The 13,818-nt window shown below is 39.3% G+C and overlaps 1 protein-coding gene and 1 long non-coding RNA gene across 3 annotated transcripts in view; one reads left to right on the plus strand and one right to left on the minus strand.

Annotated features, from left to right (window-relative positions):
* Nucleotides 1–13,818, minus strand: part of SPATA16 (spermatogenesis associated 16) — a 93,831-nt gene that overhangs the window by 57,149 nt on the left and 22,864 nt on the right. For both annotated transcript variants that reach the window (XM_072042476.1, XM_072042475.1), the window contains exon 3: nt 4,473–4,618. In XM_072042476.1, coding sequence (XP_071898577.1) covers nt 4,473–4,618 — 146 coding nt within the window. The remainder of the gene's footprint in view (nt 1–4,472; nt 4,619–13,818) is intronic.
* Nucleotides 1–13,818, plus strand: part of LOC140003187 (uncharacterized) — a 54,394-nt gene that overhangs the window by 12,079 nt on the left and 28,497 nt on the right. The gene's annotated exons all lie outside the window — the stretch shown is intronic.

Here is a 13,818-nt window from a genome sequence, read left to right on the forward strand (position 1 = left end):
TTGTTCTACATACTTTAATACAGTCCTGTTTAAAGCTGTGAAACAAGGAAGATAGGGAATTAAGAAATAGCTGATTAATTCAGAGTTTGCAGACTAAAAATTCAGTAATCTGGATTAAAGAGTCCTGATTTATCCTGTCTATAATTCAAGGACCAAGTTTTGAGGTTCATTTTTTTTTTCTGACAGATGTTGCATAAAGCCTGATGGTTAATAATTAGTTTAAACCTTCTAAGACTGTTTGAAAAGTCATTGGGAAAAATGTAGAGGATTTAGAATCAAATCCGTAAGGCTTGTGCTGCACGAGGGTTTTTTCTTTTTTTCCCCACTGTGCCTCCCTAAGAGATTCCCTCTGTTAAGTCATCACTAAAGCAATCGTGCACTACTTAACAGAGGTGCTATTTTCTACTTCATGTGTCTCCCTATGAATTGTGCAAGAGGCATTAGAGAGCTCTGCCTTCTATCGAACACATAAAAAGGCAGAGCAGGAAAAGCTTCACAGATTTATTACATTCCCTATGCATTGCCTTTCTGGAAGGGAGGGAGAATACTGGCAGTGGGTCAGAGCTGTGAAGCAGCCTAAAAGGATACAGGAAAATCTTGCTAACCCCCAAAGAATTTTGAAGAGCTCCATGCAGCATCCTTCATGATAATGAACTCAATTTTCAGGCATTACTTAGAGGCAGTGTTAGTGAAATCCATTGCAGTGCCTAATTCCTCACCCTTACATGACTTCCAGGTGGAGTTTGTGGGGAGAAAGGCAAGGAATGAACCCTGGGGATGTCCTGGCTGGAGGCTGGTTGCAAATGTCCTTCATGGGGGCACTTCCCAGAGCACCTCCCACCACCAGCTGTGGACTTCTGATGGTGTGATGGCAGGATCATTGGGATGAGTTGTGGAAGGCAGCCCTGTTCCCTGGCTGAGCAGCTTATTTCCAGAGGAAATGGCACCAGCAACCAGGAAAGGAGCGATCAGATGTGGGCAGAGATGAATCAAAATGCTTTTTATCACTTGCTGCTGGGAGGATGATGTTAACATCAACATCTTCTAGTCTTTAATCCATATACAAGATCTCTGTGAACACCAGTCTATGGTGACGGAACTGGATCAAGCTATGTGTCTGTCATTCTTCAAATCTTGTGTGCCATGAGGACCATAACAGCTGAGGAAGCAGAAATATAGCAGGGAAAATCGTGTTTCCAATAGAAAGGTTCTCTGCTTTTTTTCCCCATGTGCAAACAGCGAGTCACATGTGTCAATGCAGATTAATTTTAGATTGCTTGGAGGTGTAAAAAAAAAAAAAAAAAAAAGCAAAATAAGCAAAGAAACCATAAGGGGATATAGAGTCTCATCGAGAAAGTCATGTATATCATGTTTTGAAGGATCCTCCGTCTTCAATTGTCTTGGAGTTCAGCATTGCTCTCTCCAATTTTGAACAAAATTGAATCTTAACAGTTGCCGAGCTGTGTACGTGATGCACCGCAGGTTGTTTTTCCACATGGCAACTGCAGCTTTATGGATTCCTCTGTTGGGCCTGGCCCTCTGAAGAGCAGACATAAATGAGGGACTGCTCTGCTGAAATGTTATGCTCTGCTTCAAGATTACTCTCATTTGGGGCAAAAATTCGACCACTGGCATTAGGCTGAGCAATATAAAGCCTAAGTACTAATCTGAGGTTTCTTAGTCAGTTCTTGACTTCTCAGACCTTCACTGTTTCACCATCTGCTATAATTGAAAATTGCCTTCTGCAACCAAAGGGAAAATCTAATTTCTCAGCAAGCCATATGGGGTTATTAAGATCATTAAACCCTGGTATGCCATAATGCCTGGGCCAAAAGGACCACAGGGCATGTAAATATTGTGTGATTCATTTTATAGCTTCAGACTACAAGTTAGGAATTGTTTTGATGGCTATCCTTATGATGAAAAGTGGTGGTCAAGTATGTTACCACAGATGTTGTTTGGTGAGGTCAACCCATAGCACGTTTCTTCAGAGCTGTGACAGATAAGTGCTTTTAATAGTTTGGTTGCAAAGAATAAATATTTTATATCTGCCTGACAAATATTTAGAACCCAAGCAGTATTGTCAAGTGGGCCAGTGATGCTAAAGGCAGTCTCACATTTTGATATTAAGAAACCTGAGGACACAGTTGCCGGTTTTCAGGTGAACCCAGACTTTGCTCCTCAAACAGGATCTCTATAGAAGGATTCTATCATCTAGCTGATGACAGAAAATGTACTGCCTTTCCTTTTTTTAAGAATGGGAAAGCTATCCCCATGCAGATGCTTGTTCTTGAATATTTTTATAACTGTGCTGCTGGAATTTTCCTCTAGTTACTTGTGGTATTTCATAAGATTCCTTCCAAGCAAAAACCGCTTATATATATTTGATACAACTATGTATGAGAATATTAAAGCTGATTTTTGGTTAATAAAGCTTCAGAAATGAATGCAGGAGCTGTGAAATTTACATGAAATTAAAGAAAGAATAGTTCAGTAAATGCAAATAAATGCAGAAATGAATATTTTAATTTGGATTCATGATTAATACCAAAGGATTACCAGCAAACCATTAAAATGTAGTGATGACATAAAAACTCAATGGGAATAAAAATCCTATATGCACTATTTAACTGATGGCAGTAAGCTATTTTTAGTAGGAGAGCTGAGAGTAATTTATTTATTCTTTTTGAAAAATATAGCTGTTGATTATATTTCAGGTTTTGTCTTCATGTAAATGACATCTCAGAATAGTTTTTACTGGCATACTCTGTGTATTAGTTCCTGCATTTTACAGTGTAACAGACATGGTCATTAGATTTATTCCCATTCTGCAAGTTATAAAATGAATTATATTGAAGACAGGCATTACTGATTGCCACTTTTCTTTGTGCTATGTAACGAAATGTTAAGTACAGATTGTTATAATTATGTGTAAGAAAAGAAGAATGAAATTTTTTTCCCTCCTTGGATTGCCAGTGATCCCCATCTGACTGCATTTATTTTCACTGTAGATCATGGTTTCTGGGTTTCTGTAGGTCAAGGTTTCTGTTTTAGGACCAAAGCATGTCAAGATAGGTTTTAGTTTCCATAGCACTGCTATCACTACCTCTTCTCATTCTAGCATTCTTGGAAATCACAGTTAGGAAAAGAGATCATTATTACCATTTATCCAGATGTTGCAGTCCAGTCAAACCTTGTCTCTCTTTCTCTCTCTTTTTTTTTTTTTTTTTCCCCTAGCATGGTCTTTGAGAAGCTATGAAAAAATGTGGTTGTTTTTTAGTGTGTATAAGGAGCGTGTGTTTTTAACAGGAATCTCTCAGTTTTCCCCACTTCCTATGCTTTGGGTCCCCTAACAGACTACTCCACCTGAAAAGAATATGGGCTGTGTGCCTGATAGATGTGCCCTGGAGAGCACCTTCTGTGCCCTAACTACTCATGGGCATTCAGGACATCAACCCAGCATGGTCCTTGGAGCTAGTCTGAAGATGCACCACAAGTTGCGTATAGGCCTCAGGTAGGCTTCATAGACAAAAAGTGCTTGGGAAAGGGGTAGAAATGAGTGTAGAAGAGAGATGAAGACCTTGTCATTATGTCAGGATTCTCAGGTTCTCATGGCTTTGTTTGCTTGTAGATAAACGAACCTGCTGCCGTGATGGCGTCACATTGCTATTCCAGTGCATTGTTCTTTGCCGCTGTCTCCTGCGAATTAGGCATAAGCATGTGGTTCCTCTTTTGGTGTAACTACTCTTTTGTACTTGCATTCATTTGAGATGATTGTGTGAGAAAACTCACCCTGCGCTAATTGCAGTGTCCATCCTAATACATCTTGTACAAGGGAAGAAATGAACAGAGACCTCAGTAATGAAATGCTGCTGGCAGGACATGCATGCGCTTAACAGAAACTACCGTTATGCCTGAATGCTAATTAAAGGCAGCACAAACCCAGCAAAATCCTAACTCATTTGAAATTAATGGGACTTTCAGCTCCGCCATGTGCAAGCTTTGTTTCTGGCTTCTTTATGTGTTGGTGTGGTGCAGCCTTTGATGTGGATCACAACTGAGCTCATGAAGGAATTATCTAATGAAAATAATTTTAAGTCATCCCTGACCTAATCTGGCTTTAAAAAGATCAAAACCTCATAATATTACGGCCATATAATGCTGGGTATGTTTATATTTGCCTAGCTTCAATCTTGAGGGTGCCCTGAACTATCTATGCGACTCATCTGCATATCCTCACCTACTGCATCATCAAAGCAGTAAATGTATACGTGGTTATTGCAGCTTAATGCCTCAAATTCTGAGAATTACTCTGCCCTAAGCATCAGTGACGTGTTAGTAGTGGTTTATTGATTTCTCTATTCTGATTATTAGACTGATTATTCTTGCACAAGATGTATTCATAGTATTTTTTTTATTACTATTTTTTGTTTCCACTCTTAGCAGCCTATCTAATCGATCTTCATTCTTACCTGTGTGAATGATTCAGAGCAAGATCCGGCTTCCCCAGTTTTAAGTAGCAGGTTACAAGTTTTGTCTCAATAAAACTGGCAATACTGGAAATATCTTCTGGAGATGAATCAAAGGGTTTGCCTGTAGCAACACCTTTACTGCAAAGCTTTACAAGAAACAAAAGCATTGTTTACTAAAGTTATAATATGTTTTTTCTTAGATAGAAATGCACTTTGTAACTGATAAATGGAGAAAACTGACTTCTAAGTAAAATATACCCTGACCTTAACTACAGTTAGCACTACAGAAATCAGTACAAATATATGTGAACATAAAATAAAATGCAATGGCATCTTCCCTGAAGGGATAGTCAAAAGAGCAGATAATAAGCTAAAAACTAAAAAGCACTGTTAAGGAAGAGATTATATTTTACCCCATTTTCAAAATCTAGGGCTTGTCTCCAGGCTCCCAAAATCTGTGGCCGTCTTGAGACTATGTTTGAAGGAGTCTCAGACAGCTATTTTCTTATTTCTGCACAGCCACTGCTGAACTTTGCCTTAGTCCTACAGCTAGGAAAGTAGAGAGTGATGCAAGTCAAAGAAGCCCCAAAGAATCTCCACCCCTCATTAAATGTATGGCTTCTCCTTCCAGAAAGCTGTTACAGAAGGTAGAGAGGATGAGATCAAACATCTTTCCCATCTTCTCAAGCCATATAGAATTTAGCAGAGAGAAAGTTTTTTTTTTTTTTTTTTTTTTTTAGAAAAAAGATGATACTTTTCTTGATAGATGAATCACCTGTTGTTCATCACAGAAAAGTATTTAATCAGAAATTCACTGTATTTCTATAATGAGCATTATTAGAATTAGGTAACTCACAACTCGTTAAAGTTTTGGAGAATATTCAGCATTGGCAGAGCAAACAAACTTGGCAGAACTACCTTTCATCCTCAAATCCTTGTGCTTTTTTAATCTTCAGGCAATCTGATTTTGTAATGCCCAAAAGTACTAAAAATTAGCTTTTAGTTCTTAAGAAAATTCAACTGTAAGCAATTAGATACAACTGTAAACAAATAGATTAAGTCTAAGAGCTTTGTCTTTAAGGACAATAACTATACAGTGCTACTAATGGAAATGCAATTGAACGTCCTTTGCTTGGATAAACATCTCTAACGGGATTGTTTAGTGCGCAATGATTTCATCTGCCTAAGTGACTTCACTGCAAATCAACTTTAAAAGCAGATTTCTAATGAAGATTAACAAATTCATATTTAGCTAGGTTGTGTGCTTAATCTCTCAGATCACATGCAGACCGGTGCTGCGGACCCTGAGAGCATTGCTGTGCAGCTGCAGGCTGTTGGGGATGAATGCAGCTTCTGCGTTAAAAATGGTGTATAACCAAGGGACTTGCACTTGAGTCCATTTCTGCCAGTCACCAAAGCTTTAAAATGGAAGGAGGAGGATATAGCCTGCTTGCCTAGCTCCTCATCACTAAGAAGTTTAGTTACACTAATTAGTTTCTTGTAGTTTCTTAGTTAACATCCAGTGGCTGATCTTTATGAGGTGCAAGGTCAATTCAGCAGTTGAGACCTCTTTAGAAGATTAAATCCGTCAAGAAAAAAGCTCATCTACGTATGCATCTTTCCTCCTGCACGGAATCCTTCAAAGCAGGAAGGATTACAGACCCACATCCAGCCTTAGCACCTACAAAGCTAACCCCATCTTTAGGATTTTGTACATTGGTTAGAGATCAGCTCAATTCTTTCCAGTCAAGGGTCATTCAGCAAAGTGTCCCCCTAGTTCAGGTGTGATAAGTATCCTTTTTTTTTTTTCCACATCTCCTCTCTGCTGTGAAGTTACACAGTGTATATAATAACACCCATACGTTTAAGATTTTCTATCATCTTGTTATCAGTAGAAGTTATAAATCAGAGAATTCATCACTTTTAACTTTGCTCATGGTGCCATATATATCTGCTGAAGTGTCTCTATGGGTAAGACATGCTATATGTACCTAAAAGACACAGAGAATTATGTTCACATCAGTGAACATAAAAGTATCATCAAGTTTTTTTGTAATAACACTTTTCAGCTGAATTGGCCATGCTGTGACCTCTGTTAAATTTATGGGAATTAGAGCTTTGAGGCTACTCCCTTGACTTTCAAGTTCTTGAAGGATTGTGAGAAGAAAAGAATCATTTAAGGATCCCTTCAGTATAAAGTGCCACAATTCAGACTTTCCTTGATTCTTCCTGCTGATATGAGGAGTTATGTCTCGACTCGTGTAACCCCTCAGTTATCTTCAACAAAAGGCAAGACACAAGTCTCTGTAAACCATATCTAAATAAATAAGGATTTAGCAAATATCCTTAAATACAGTGAAGGCTGGGTTCTGCCAGGTCTCCTCTGAGTGATCTCAGAGTAACAGTTCAAACAAACAAATAACTCAGTGTTTAATCTCGCAAAATCAGAGCGATATTTCAAGGGGTTTTGCTTCTGTTTGTGACCATCTAAGCAGTCTATGTTTTAGATCAGAAATTGTCTCATAGGGATTTTTTTCTGCAGCATTTCTGCTGTTGATCTATGGGCTTGAGGTGGGCTCCTTCACTCTAATTCCATGCAAAAAACAACAGCTTGCACCAAAAGCAAGATTCATCCTAATTGCACAGAAATGTCTCCTTTTGTGCTTAGCAGAAAGGTCGTGGATATACAAGATAGCCCTAGTGTCTTCTATAAGTGAAACGTGCAATAAATTAAATGGCAGTGGTGGTATAAGGGACTGGTTTTGGTAGTGATATAGACACTGCTGTGAAGGGTTTTTGTTGGGCAAAACACCTCAGTGCAGCCCTGCAAGCACATCAAATTCTGAAAATTATAACTTCGAAACTTTTTTATTTTTAACTTTGATAATTATAACTTTGGTATTTGTTTCTTCAGCCTTTACTGTATTTTGCTGACCTGTTGGTAAAAGGACTTGAATGTGCAATGGGAGAGATCGTTTCTTTGCGTTGTCCTGTCTGCTGCTGAACACTGAATGAGAGGAAGGGCTCTGGGAGGTGAGGCAAAGGCAGTGCCTGGAAGCACTGGGGAAGCTTCCAGGGAAGGATTTAGGTGGGTTATCACACTGGTCTGCATGTGATCTGTTATCTTGAAGGACAGAGACAGGGAGCTGGGATCTGGCAGCACAGATGGGGATGAGGAGAAGAGTTCTAGAAAGACTCGCATCTGAGTTTCAAAGGGGAAGAGAAAAAGGACAATTTCCTAGGGATCCAAAGGAAGCTCTGCAGCTACAGATTGTAATTTTGGGAAAACCTGTTGGACTGAGAGCAAGGGAAGAAAGGCTGTGCCATGCACAGACATAATGAGCAGGGAGGAGATTTGTTTGCAATTTTCATGTCTCACCCAGCAGCACTGAGTTTTCTTTGTCCTGCTGCAGTCTGCAGCCCAGTAACACTACCTTTGAAGATCAAAAGGGCTGTTAGTGTTTTTGGAGTTCTTGCTTTAAGTAAAAGGTAAAAGCAGCTCCATCTCACTCCTCTGAATACCTGAAGGTCTTGTCACAAGGACATTCAAATATAGATGCAGGCTTGGAGAGGCAGTTAAATTTTTTACCATTGAGGGTTTCTTTTCCCAGAGCTATGTCACTGAATTTGATTTTAATTCCATGCTGGGAAATTTGGGGGTACATTTTAACTAAGACTTTGGTGCACTTTCGGGTCTGCAGAAATCTTGCCAATGTCTAAAAGGTTATAGATGCTATGAAATTGAAGGAAACAACCTAAACATGTGAAGTTTTAAAGCCAATCTGGGGTTAAAAACCTGCAACAGTACCATTTTACAGCCTTTACCATAGCTAGCAAATGTAACAGTATTTTTCACTTGCAGACTTAATTTACCTGAGAGTACCCCTGTCAGTAGACAGGAATGTTTTTCCAGAAATAATACTGAATTTTAAAAATTCTGCCAAAGGATATATCTGTTTTCATAGGAGCCCTTGTTACGAGTGGAGGTTTTGTGTACGTGGAACATGGAAACTTCAGAAGTCTGCCCAGTTATCCTACTCAAAGAATTACCTTCTGTGTAAATGAGGTATTAGGAATGGAAGTGCTACCTGCATTTTTTTTTTTTTTTTTGTTAATGGGGAACTGACGCTAATTATGTTATACTTTTACTGATAAAGGAGGCTTCTCTTTCAGAGTGTTTGAGCCTATAACTGTATTGCTGAAAGCATGGTCATATAAATGCTTGTGATAAAGTACTTTGTCAAAGGTCACCAAACAAGTCTGTGACACGGCGAACTTAACATAGATCTTGCTGTGGAATTAAGGCTTTAATTCTGGCAGTAGCAAGCAAAGAAATTTTATGAGTAAAGACCTCCCAGGCATTAGCTAACGAGAAAGAGAGGAAAAGATTTTCCCCAAACCCACCATGGCTTTGGTGAAAGACCAGTGGAAATGCTGGTCTGGAAGGTAGGTGTTACATCTTAGTGTGGGTATTATTTGGAAAAATAAAGCTAGAGCTCTGGTGATGCCTTGCTGCCAGAGCTGTGTCACTGAAAGCAAGGGAAAGGTTCAGCTGTACAAAACTGGCAAAGGCAGCAGTCTGCTAATTGTTGCTATAGGCTTGGTGTATATTCAAATCAGGAATACAGGTTGTCTTAAAGAATTAGAGTCTTCATAAATAACTGTACAGTTTGCTTAAAAGAATTAGATACCCAATACATATCTATCTGTATGTGTATAGATACATATCTGATAGCAAATTTAGCTCCGGAACTGCCTGGAAAAATGAGTAAATTTGGTCAAATGGTGTGTTTCAATGACAGTCTTCAGCAATTTTGAGATCAATCGTGCTTTCTTCTGCCAGAATGAAAGGGTTAAGGGCAAGTTTGAATATAGCAGTAGCAGTAACCTGCTGGCCTTGCTGGAGCTGATTGCCTTGATTTTTTTTCTTTTTTTTTTTCTTTTTTTTTTTTTCAGCAGAGGACTGTTTAATCATGTCTCTCTGTTTTAGAGATAACTTTGTGGATTTCCCTGGAGTGATTTTAGAGTGGCTAATCAGAGGGACAAACCTGAAAAGGCAAGAAATATTTAATTAGAGTCTTTTCTTCTGACTAGCCAACAGTCCTAACCAGATGCCTTCACTCCAGAGCAATCCAAGTACTCAGCCTGGTAACGTCACTGCATTGCACATCAGGCACCTGGCAAGTTGAACATTAACTGCATCCCAGAAAATGTCTGCTAAGGAAGGTTACTTCTGAAAATAACTTTTGAAATCTGATTGCAAGCCCCACATCAGGCTGAAAACAAACCACTTTTTGTATTCTGCTGTGTTCCAGTCCCTACAACTATTAAGCACTATCAAAAATCCTGCAGAAAACCAGCGTAACAAAGAACCAGATAATGATAGTTTTGTCTCCGTGGGGGAAAACTTAAAAAAAATTAAGCATGGGGAATAAAAAGAGAGAGGGTTTGCTCTCAATGATGTGATTTCATGCAGCATAACTTTCCAGCTTCTATTCAAAGTCATACTGACATCTTGGTATGTAATTTCAGTCAGCAGAGCAGGAATTGTATATAAAACCTCTGTCTTTATTGTTAATGAGATTTGTGTAAATAACTCTCTAAAAACATATTGAAAAAATATAATTCACTACTAAATCTGACTGTAGATGTCAGGTAAGAAGAACTAAATTTACTAAGCTTCTGCAATGTGCTCTGCAATGGATTTTTCAAATAATATGCACATATGATATTTCTGGCATATTAGCTGCTTTATGCAGAGTTAGCACTAGATTTTGTAACAGTAATGCGTGCGCAGGGCATATTTGCTATCTAGGGGATATTATTGGTTACACAGTACTGGCAGAGAGCCAGATATACCTCGGATATGCCAAGATTGGAGAAATGATCCTTATTTCTATTCAGAAAGCGCTGTCTGCCAGAAAAGAGTGAGTCTGGTGAGCAGCACCAGATGAACTTCACAGGCCTCACGGTGGGACTCAGCCTGCTCTCCCCACATCTCCGCTGGGTTTATCTGGAGCCCCCTCTATGTCTAGGCTTAAATTCCTTCTTCAGCTATAACCAGCCTATATTTCAGGTGTCTCCACAGTAATCGCAGGTGCGTGAAAGGGATTTGGTGACCATGTGGGGCAGAACATTAAAGAAGCCCAAACCTAATTGCAAAATTGAGACTTCAAGTGTGCACAAAATTCAGAGGATATAGCATTTTAGTTTGTGCTCACTCCTAGGTGGATGCTGCTTTATAAAAATAAACTTGACGTGAATCTTTCCCTCCCACAGAAGATAACGATGTTCCCTGCAGCACTCCTAAGCCAAAGTCGTTCCTGTTTATTGGCCCAGCTTCAGATAAAGGCTTTACCTCCCTTCAGCACAAACTCAGGGGTCTTTCTCATATAGTAAATAATTTGCTTCAATAGCATTTAAATCAGGAACAAAGGTTTTAGGCAAATGTTGCCCATTTGACTTCATCTTGATCTGTGTGCCATGCTACGAATCTGTGCCTCCTGTTAATGGTCTCTGTTATGGAGTGCCCCCCTTATCAGTATTGCCTGGGTGAGGAGTACAGAAGAAAAAGGAAAACAAAACCCCAAAGCTCTCTAATGAAAGATATATTGTGGAATCAATACACCACAATAGTTTCCAAGGAACTTTATATTCTGTGCTATATACTGAAGTCTCCTTTACGGATTGCCTTTGTAATGCAAAATTTGTCAGTTCTCCAATGCAAGTCCACCCAAAAATCAAACCAAACAAAGAGGATGTAAATATTCCATGTGAAAACCGAACAATCAGACAAAAGTCAAAACTGATACCAGTAGCTCCTCTTGATAGGCGTGTAGTTCAAGATGTCTGTTGGACTTGGAAGCAGGAGCATCAGTCTTTTTTGATAGCATTCACGGGAGCTGGCCAAAATTATTTTTTTTTGGTGGCAACTGTCAGCTGGTGTGATGTGACTGTATTGTAGCAAGATTTTGAGAGCTGTCATGATTGCTTGGAAAAAGCAATATAATTTCAGGCCAACTAATTTAATCCCTTTGATGCCAAGAGATTTGCTATCACTACGTCCAAACACAGAGATATCTCACCACTTTTATAAAGGCAAACTATGTGAAAGGCTCACTCTGCCGTGATGGACAGGATTATTAGGGAAAAACAATCATTTGCTGAAGCCTTAATTCCATGCCATTTCTGGATGTGACATTAAAGTTAGCTGCAAGCTCTCCCCTCTGCACCCTCCTTAGGACTGTGTGGATTTGGTAAACTCCAGCACGAATCTCCTAAGCGTTATTGTCAGTGTAAGAAACACGGCACATATCCATGCCTCAGGAATAAACAGAAATAAAGCTCTTCCCTAAAGTAACCTAAACAGAATTCATTCCTCCCTACTTTTTATTGTTTGGTTCACCTCTGTAAAGCTTTTCAGCATTTATATTCATTTTACACTGTCAAAAGCTGAACAGGAGTAAGATAACAAATGGTTCTGGTAGCAGCTGTCACCACCTACTGTCTGTGTATGCCTGTGTGAATCTCTAAATGGAAATAAAGTACTTTAATAACACATTTTCTCTAAACTGTCCTCATGGATAAAGTTACTCTCAAATCAGTCTGTGAACACTTTCCAATTCGGTGCCCACTTCAGCCTGCATCTTTGTCTCTCCTCTGCAGAGCCTAGGTAGGCATGCAGCAGTATGATTAAAAGACACTTCGGATAGAAAACGCTTTAATAGCACACCTTCTGTGACCACTGCTTGCCTGCATTAGCTGCCTTTGGTGTTTGGACCATCTCTTCACCTGCCTAATTTTCTCCCTATAAATTAAGCCAATTGTCATTGTGTTTTTCGCCCTGTCGGCTCCAGCCGGGAAGCACCCAGAGCTACAAATTAAACACGAATCACTCTGCCCTCCCTGTTCCTGTAAGATACCTTCCAGGAGCAGATGGCAGCTGGGAGGATAAATGCCTCCAATTTCTCAGGGCCCTGAATATAACAGGAACTCCTTTTCTAGCCAGGGTCTAAGGCACTGCCTTGCATTGAGAGGCGTGAAGTAGGATCATGCTGTTGTGTTGACATATTACTGGGTATCTCAATGCCTGTGATACACGTGGGGAGCTTTGGGGTTCAGACACCTCAAGCTTTTTAGCCATCCATCTTTCACAGAAGACCTTTAAGTCTCCAGCCAGAAGTGAGGTGCCCAGAGCCAAGTATGTTAGTGGTGGCTGAGCAAAACACTGAGCCCACATCTCTGTAGAAGGGCTGGTGCCTCCTCCAAGGCTGTCCCAAGTCTTTTTTTCCTCTCTCTCTCTTTTTTTAATTTATTTTTTTTCTTCTTCTTTACTTACTGAGAGATGTGTTACATGGGCCTTGTCTCTGTTTTGCAGTGATTGTAATACATGAGGTTTGCACGTGTTTAGGTCAATGAGGCTTTTGATTGTAAGTGACAAGTGGTGGGTGATTATTATTTTTAATCAACGGTTATATTGCTCAATGTTTACAAAGTACGAAGAAAATATTTAGCACTTTTGAGCACCCGTCACCTCCAGGTAAATAATTTAATAGCATGTGAGGAAGCCAATTAAAGTTAATTAGAAATTGACTGATCTGCTTTGGCACTAGAATGATTGGAAAATATGGTCTGTCCTTTCTGAAGTAGGAATTTTGTTCTCCTAGACACACGTGAGTGAGGAAACTTGTTTTATGGTCAGCATGTTGTATTCTTTTGGGGGAAAAAAAAAAAAAACAAAATAACCCCCTCCCTCCAAAAAAACAAACTACACTTTATAAGCTAGATAAGCAATAGCAGTTCAGGCAAGAAGAATGGGGGCATGAATCCTTATAGACAAATAGCTGTGCTGTTCCTCAGCTTTATTTCATGGTGATGGGCATGCTGGAAATGTCTAGAAGATTAATGGATTCAAATTCAGTGATCAAAAGATGGGAGCGTGTCCAAATGGATCATTATAACAGATTCCCACTCTATCCCACAAGCCAGATTTGAGCCATCTGTAAGCTTCACATTCCTGGTCTAAAATCTTCTGCAGCCATAAAAGACAATAAGTATCAGTAGGAAAAAAAAATCAATTTCTTGGCTTTGCAGCCTAAAAATATAGCGATGGTACTACAGGGAGAGAAAAACTGCTGATTATCAGGCGTTTTTAATTTTTTTTTTTTTTTTTTTTAAAGTAAGTTAAATGAGTAGGCTGTATTTAGGAACCTACTTTGTTATCAGAGGTTAAAAGAGTATTTCTGTACAGTAAAGTCAGCATCTCATGCTCAGGCTTTGGGGGATCAGTGATTGTCATCTTTGTTGTTCTCAAGACCTGGTGTATTCTCAGGAAGAAGTTTCTAGA

The sequence above is a fragment of the Anas platyrhynchos genome, chromosome 9 (genome assembly GCF_047663525.1).
Source record: "Anas platyrhynchos isolate ZD024472 breed Pekin duck chromosome 9, IASCAAS_PekinDuck_T2T, whole genome shotgun sequence".
NCBI classification, from domain to species: Eukaryota; Metazoa; Chordata; class Aves; order Anseriformes; family Anatidae; genus Anas; species Anas platyrhynchos.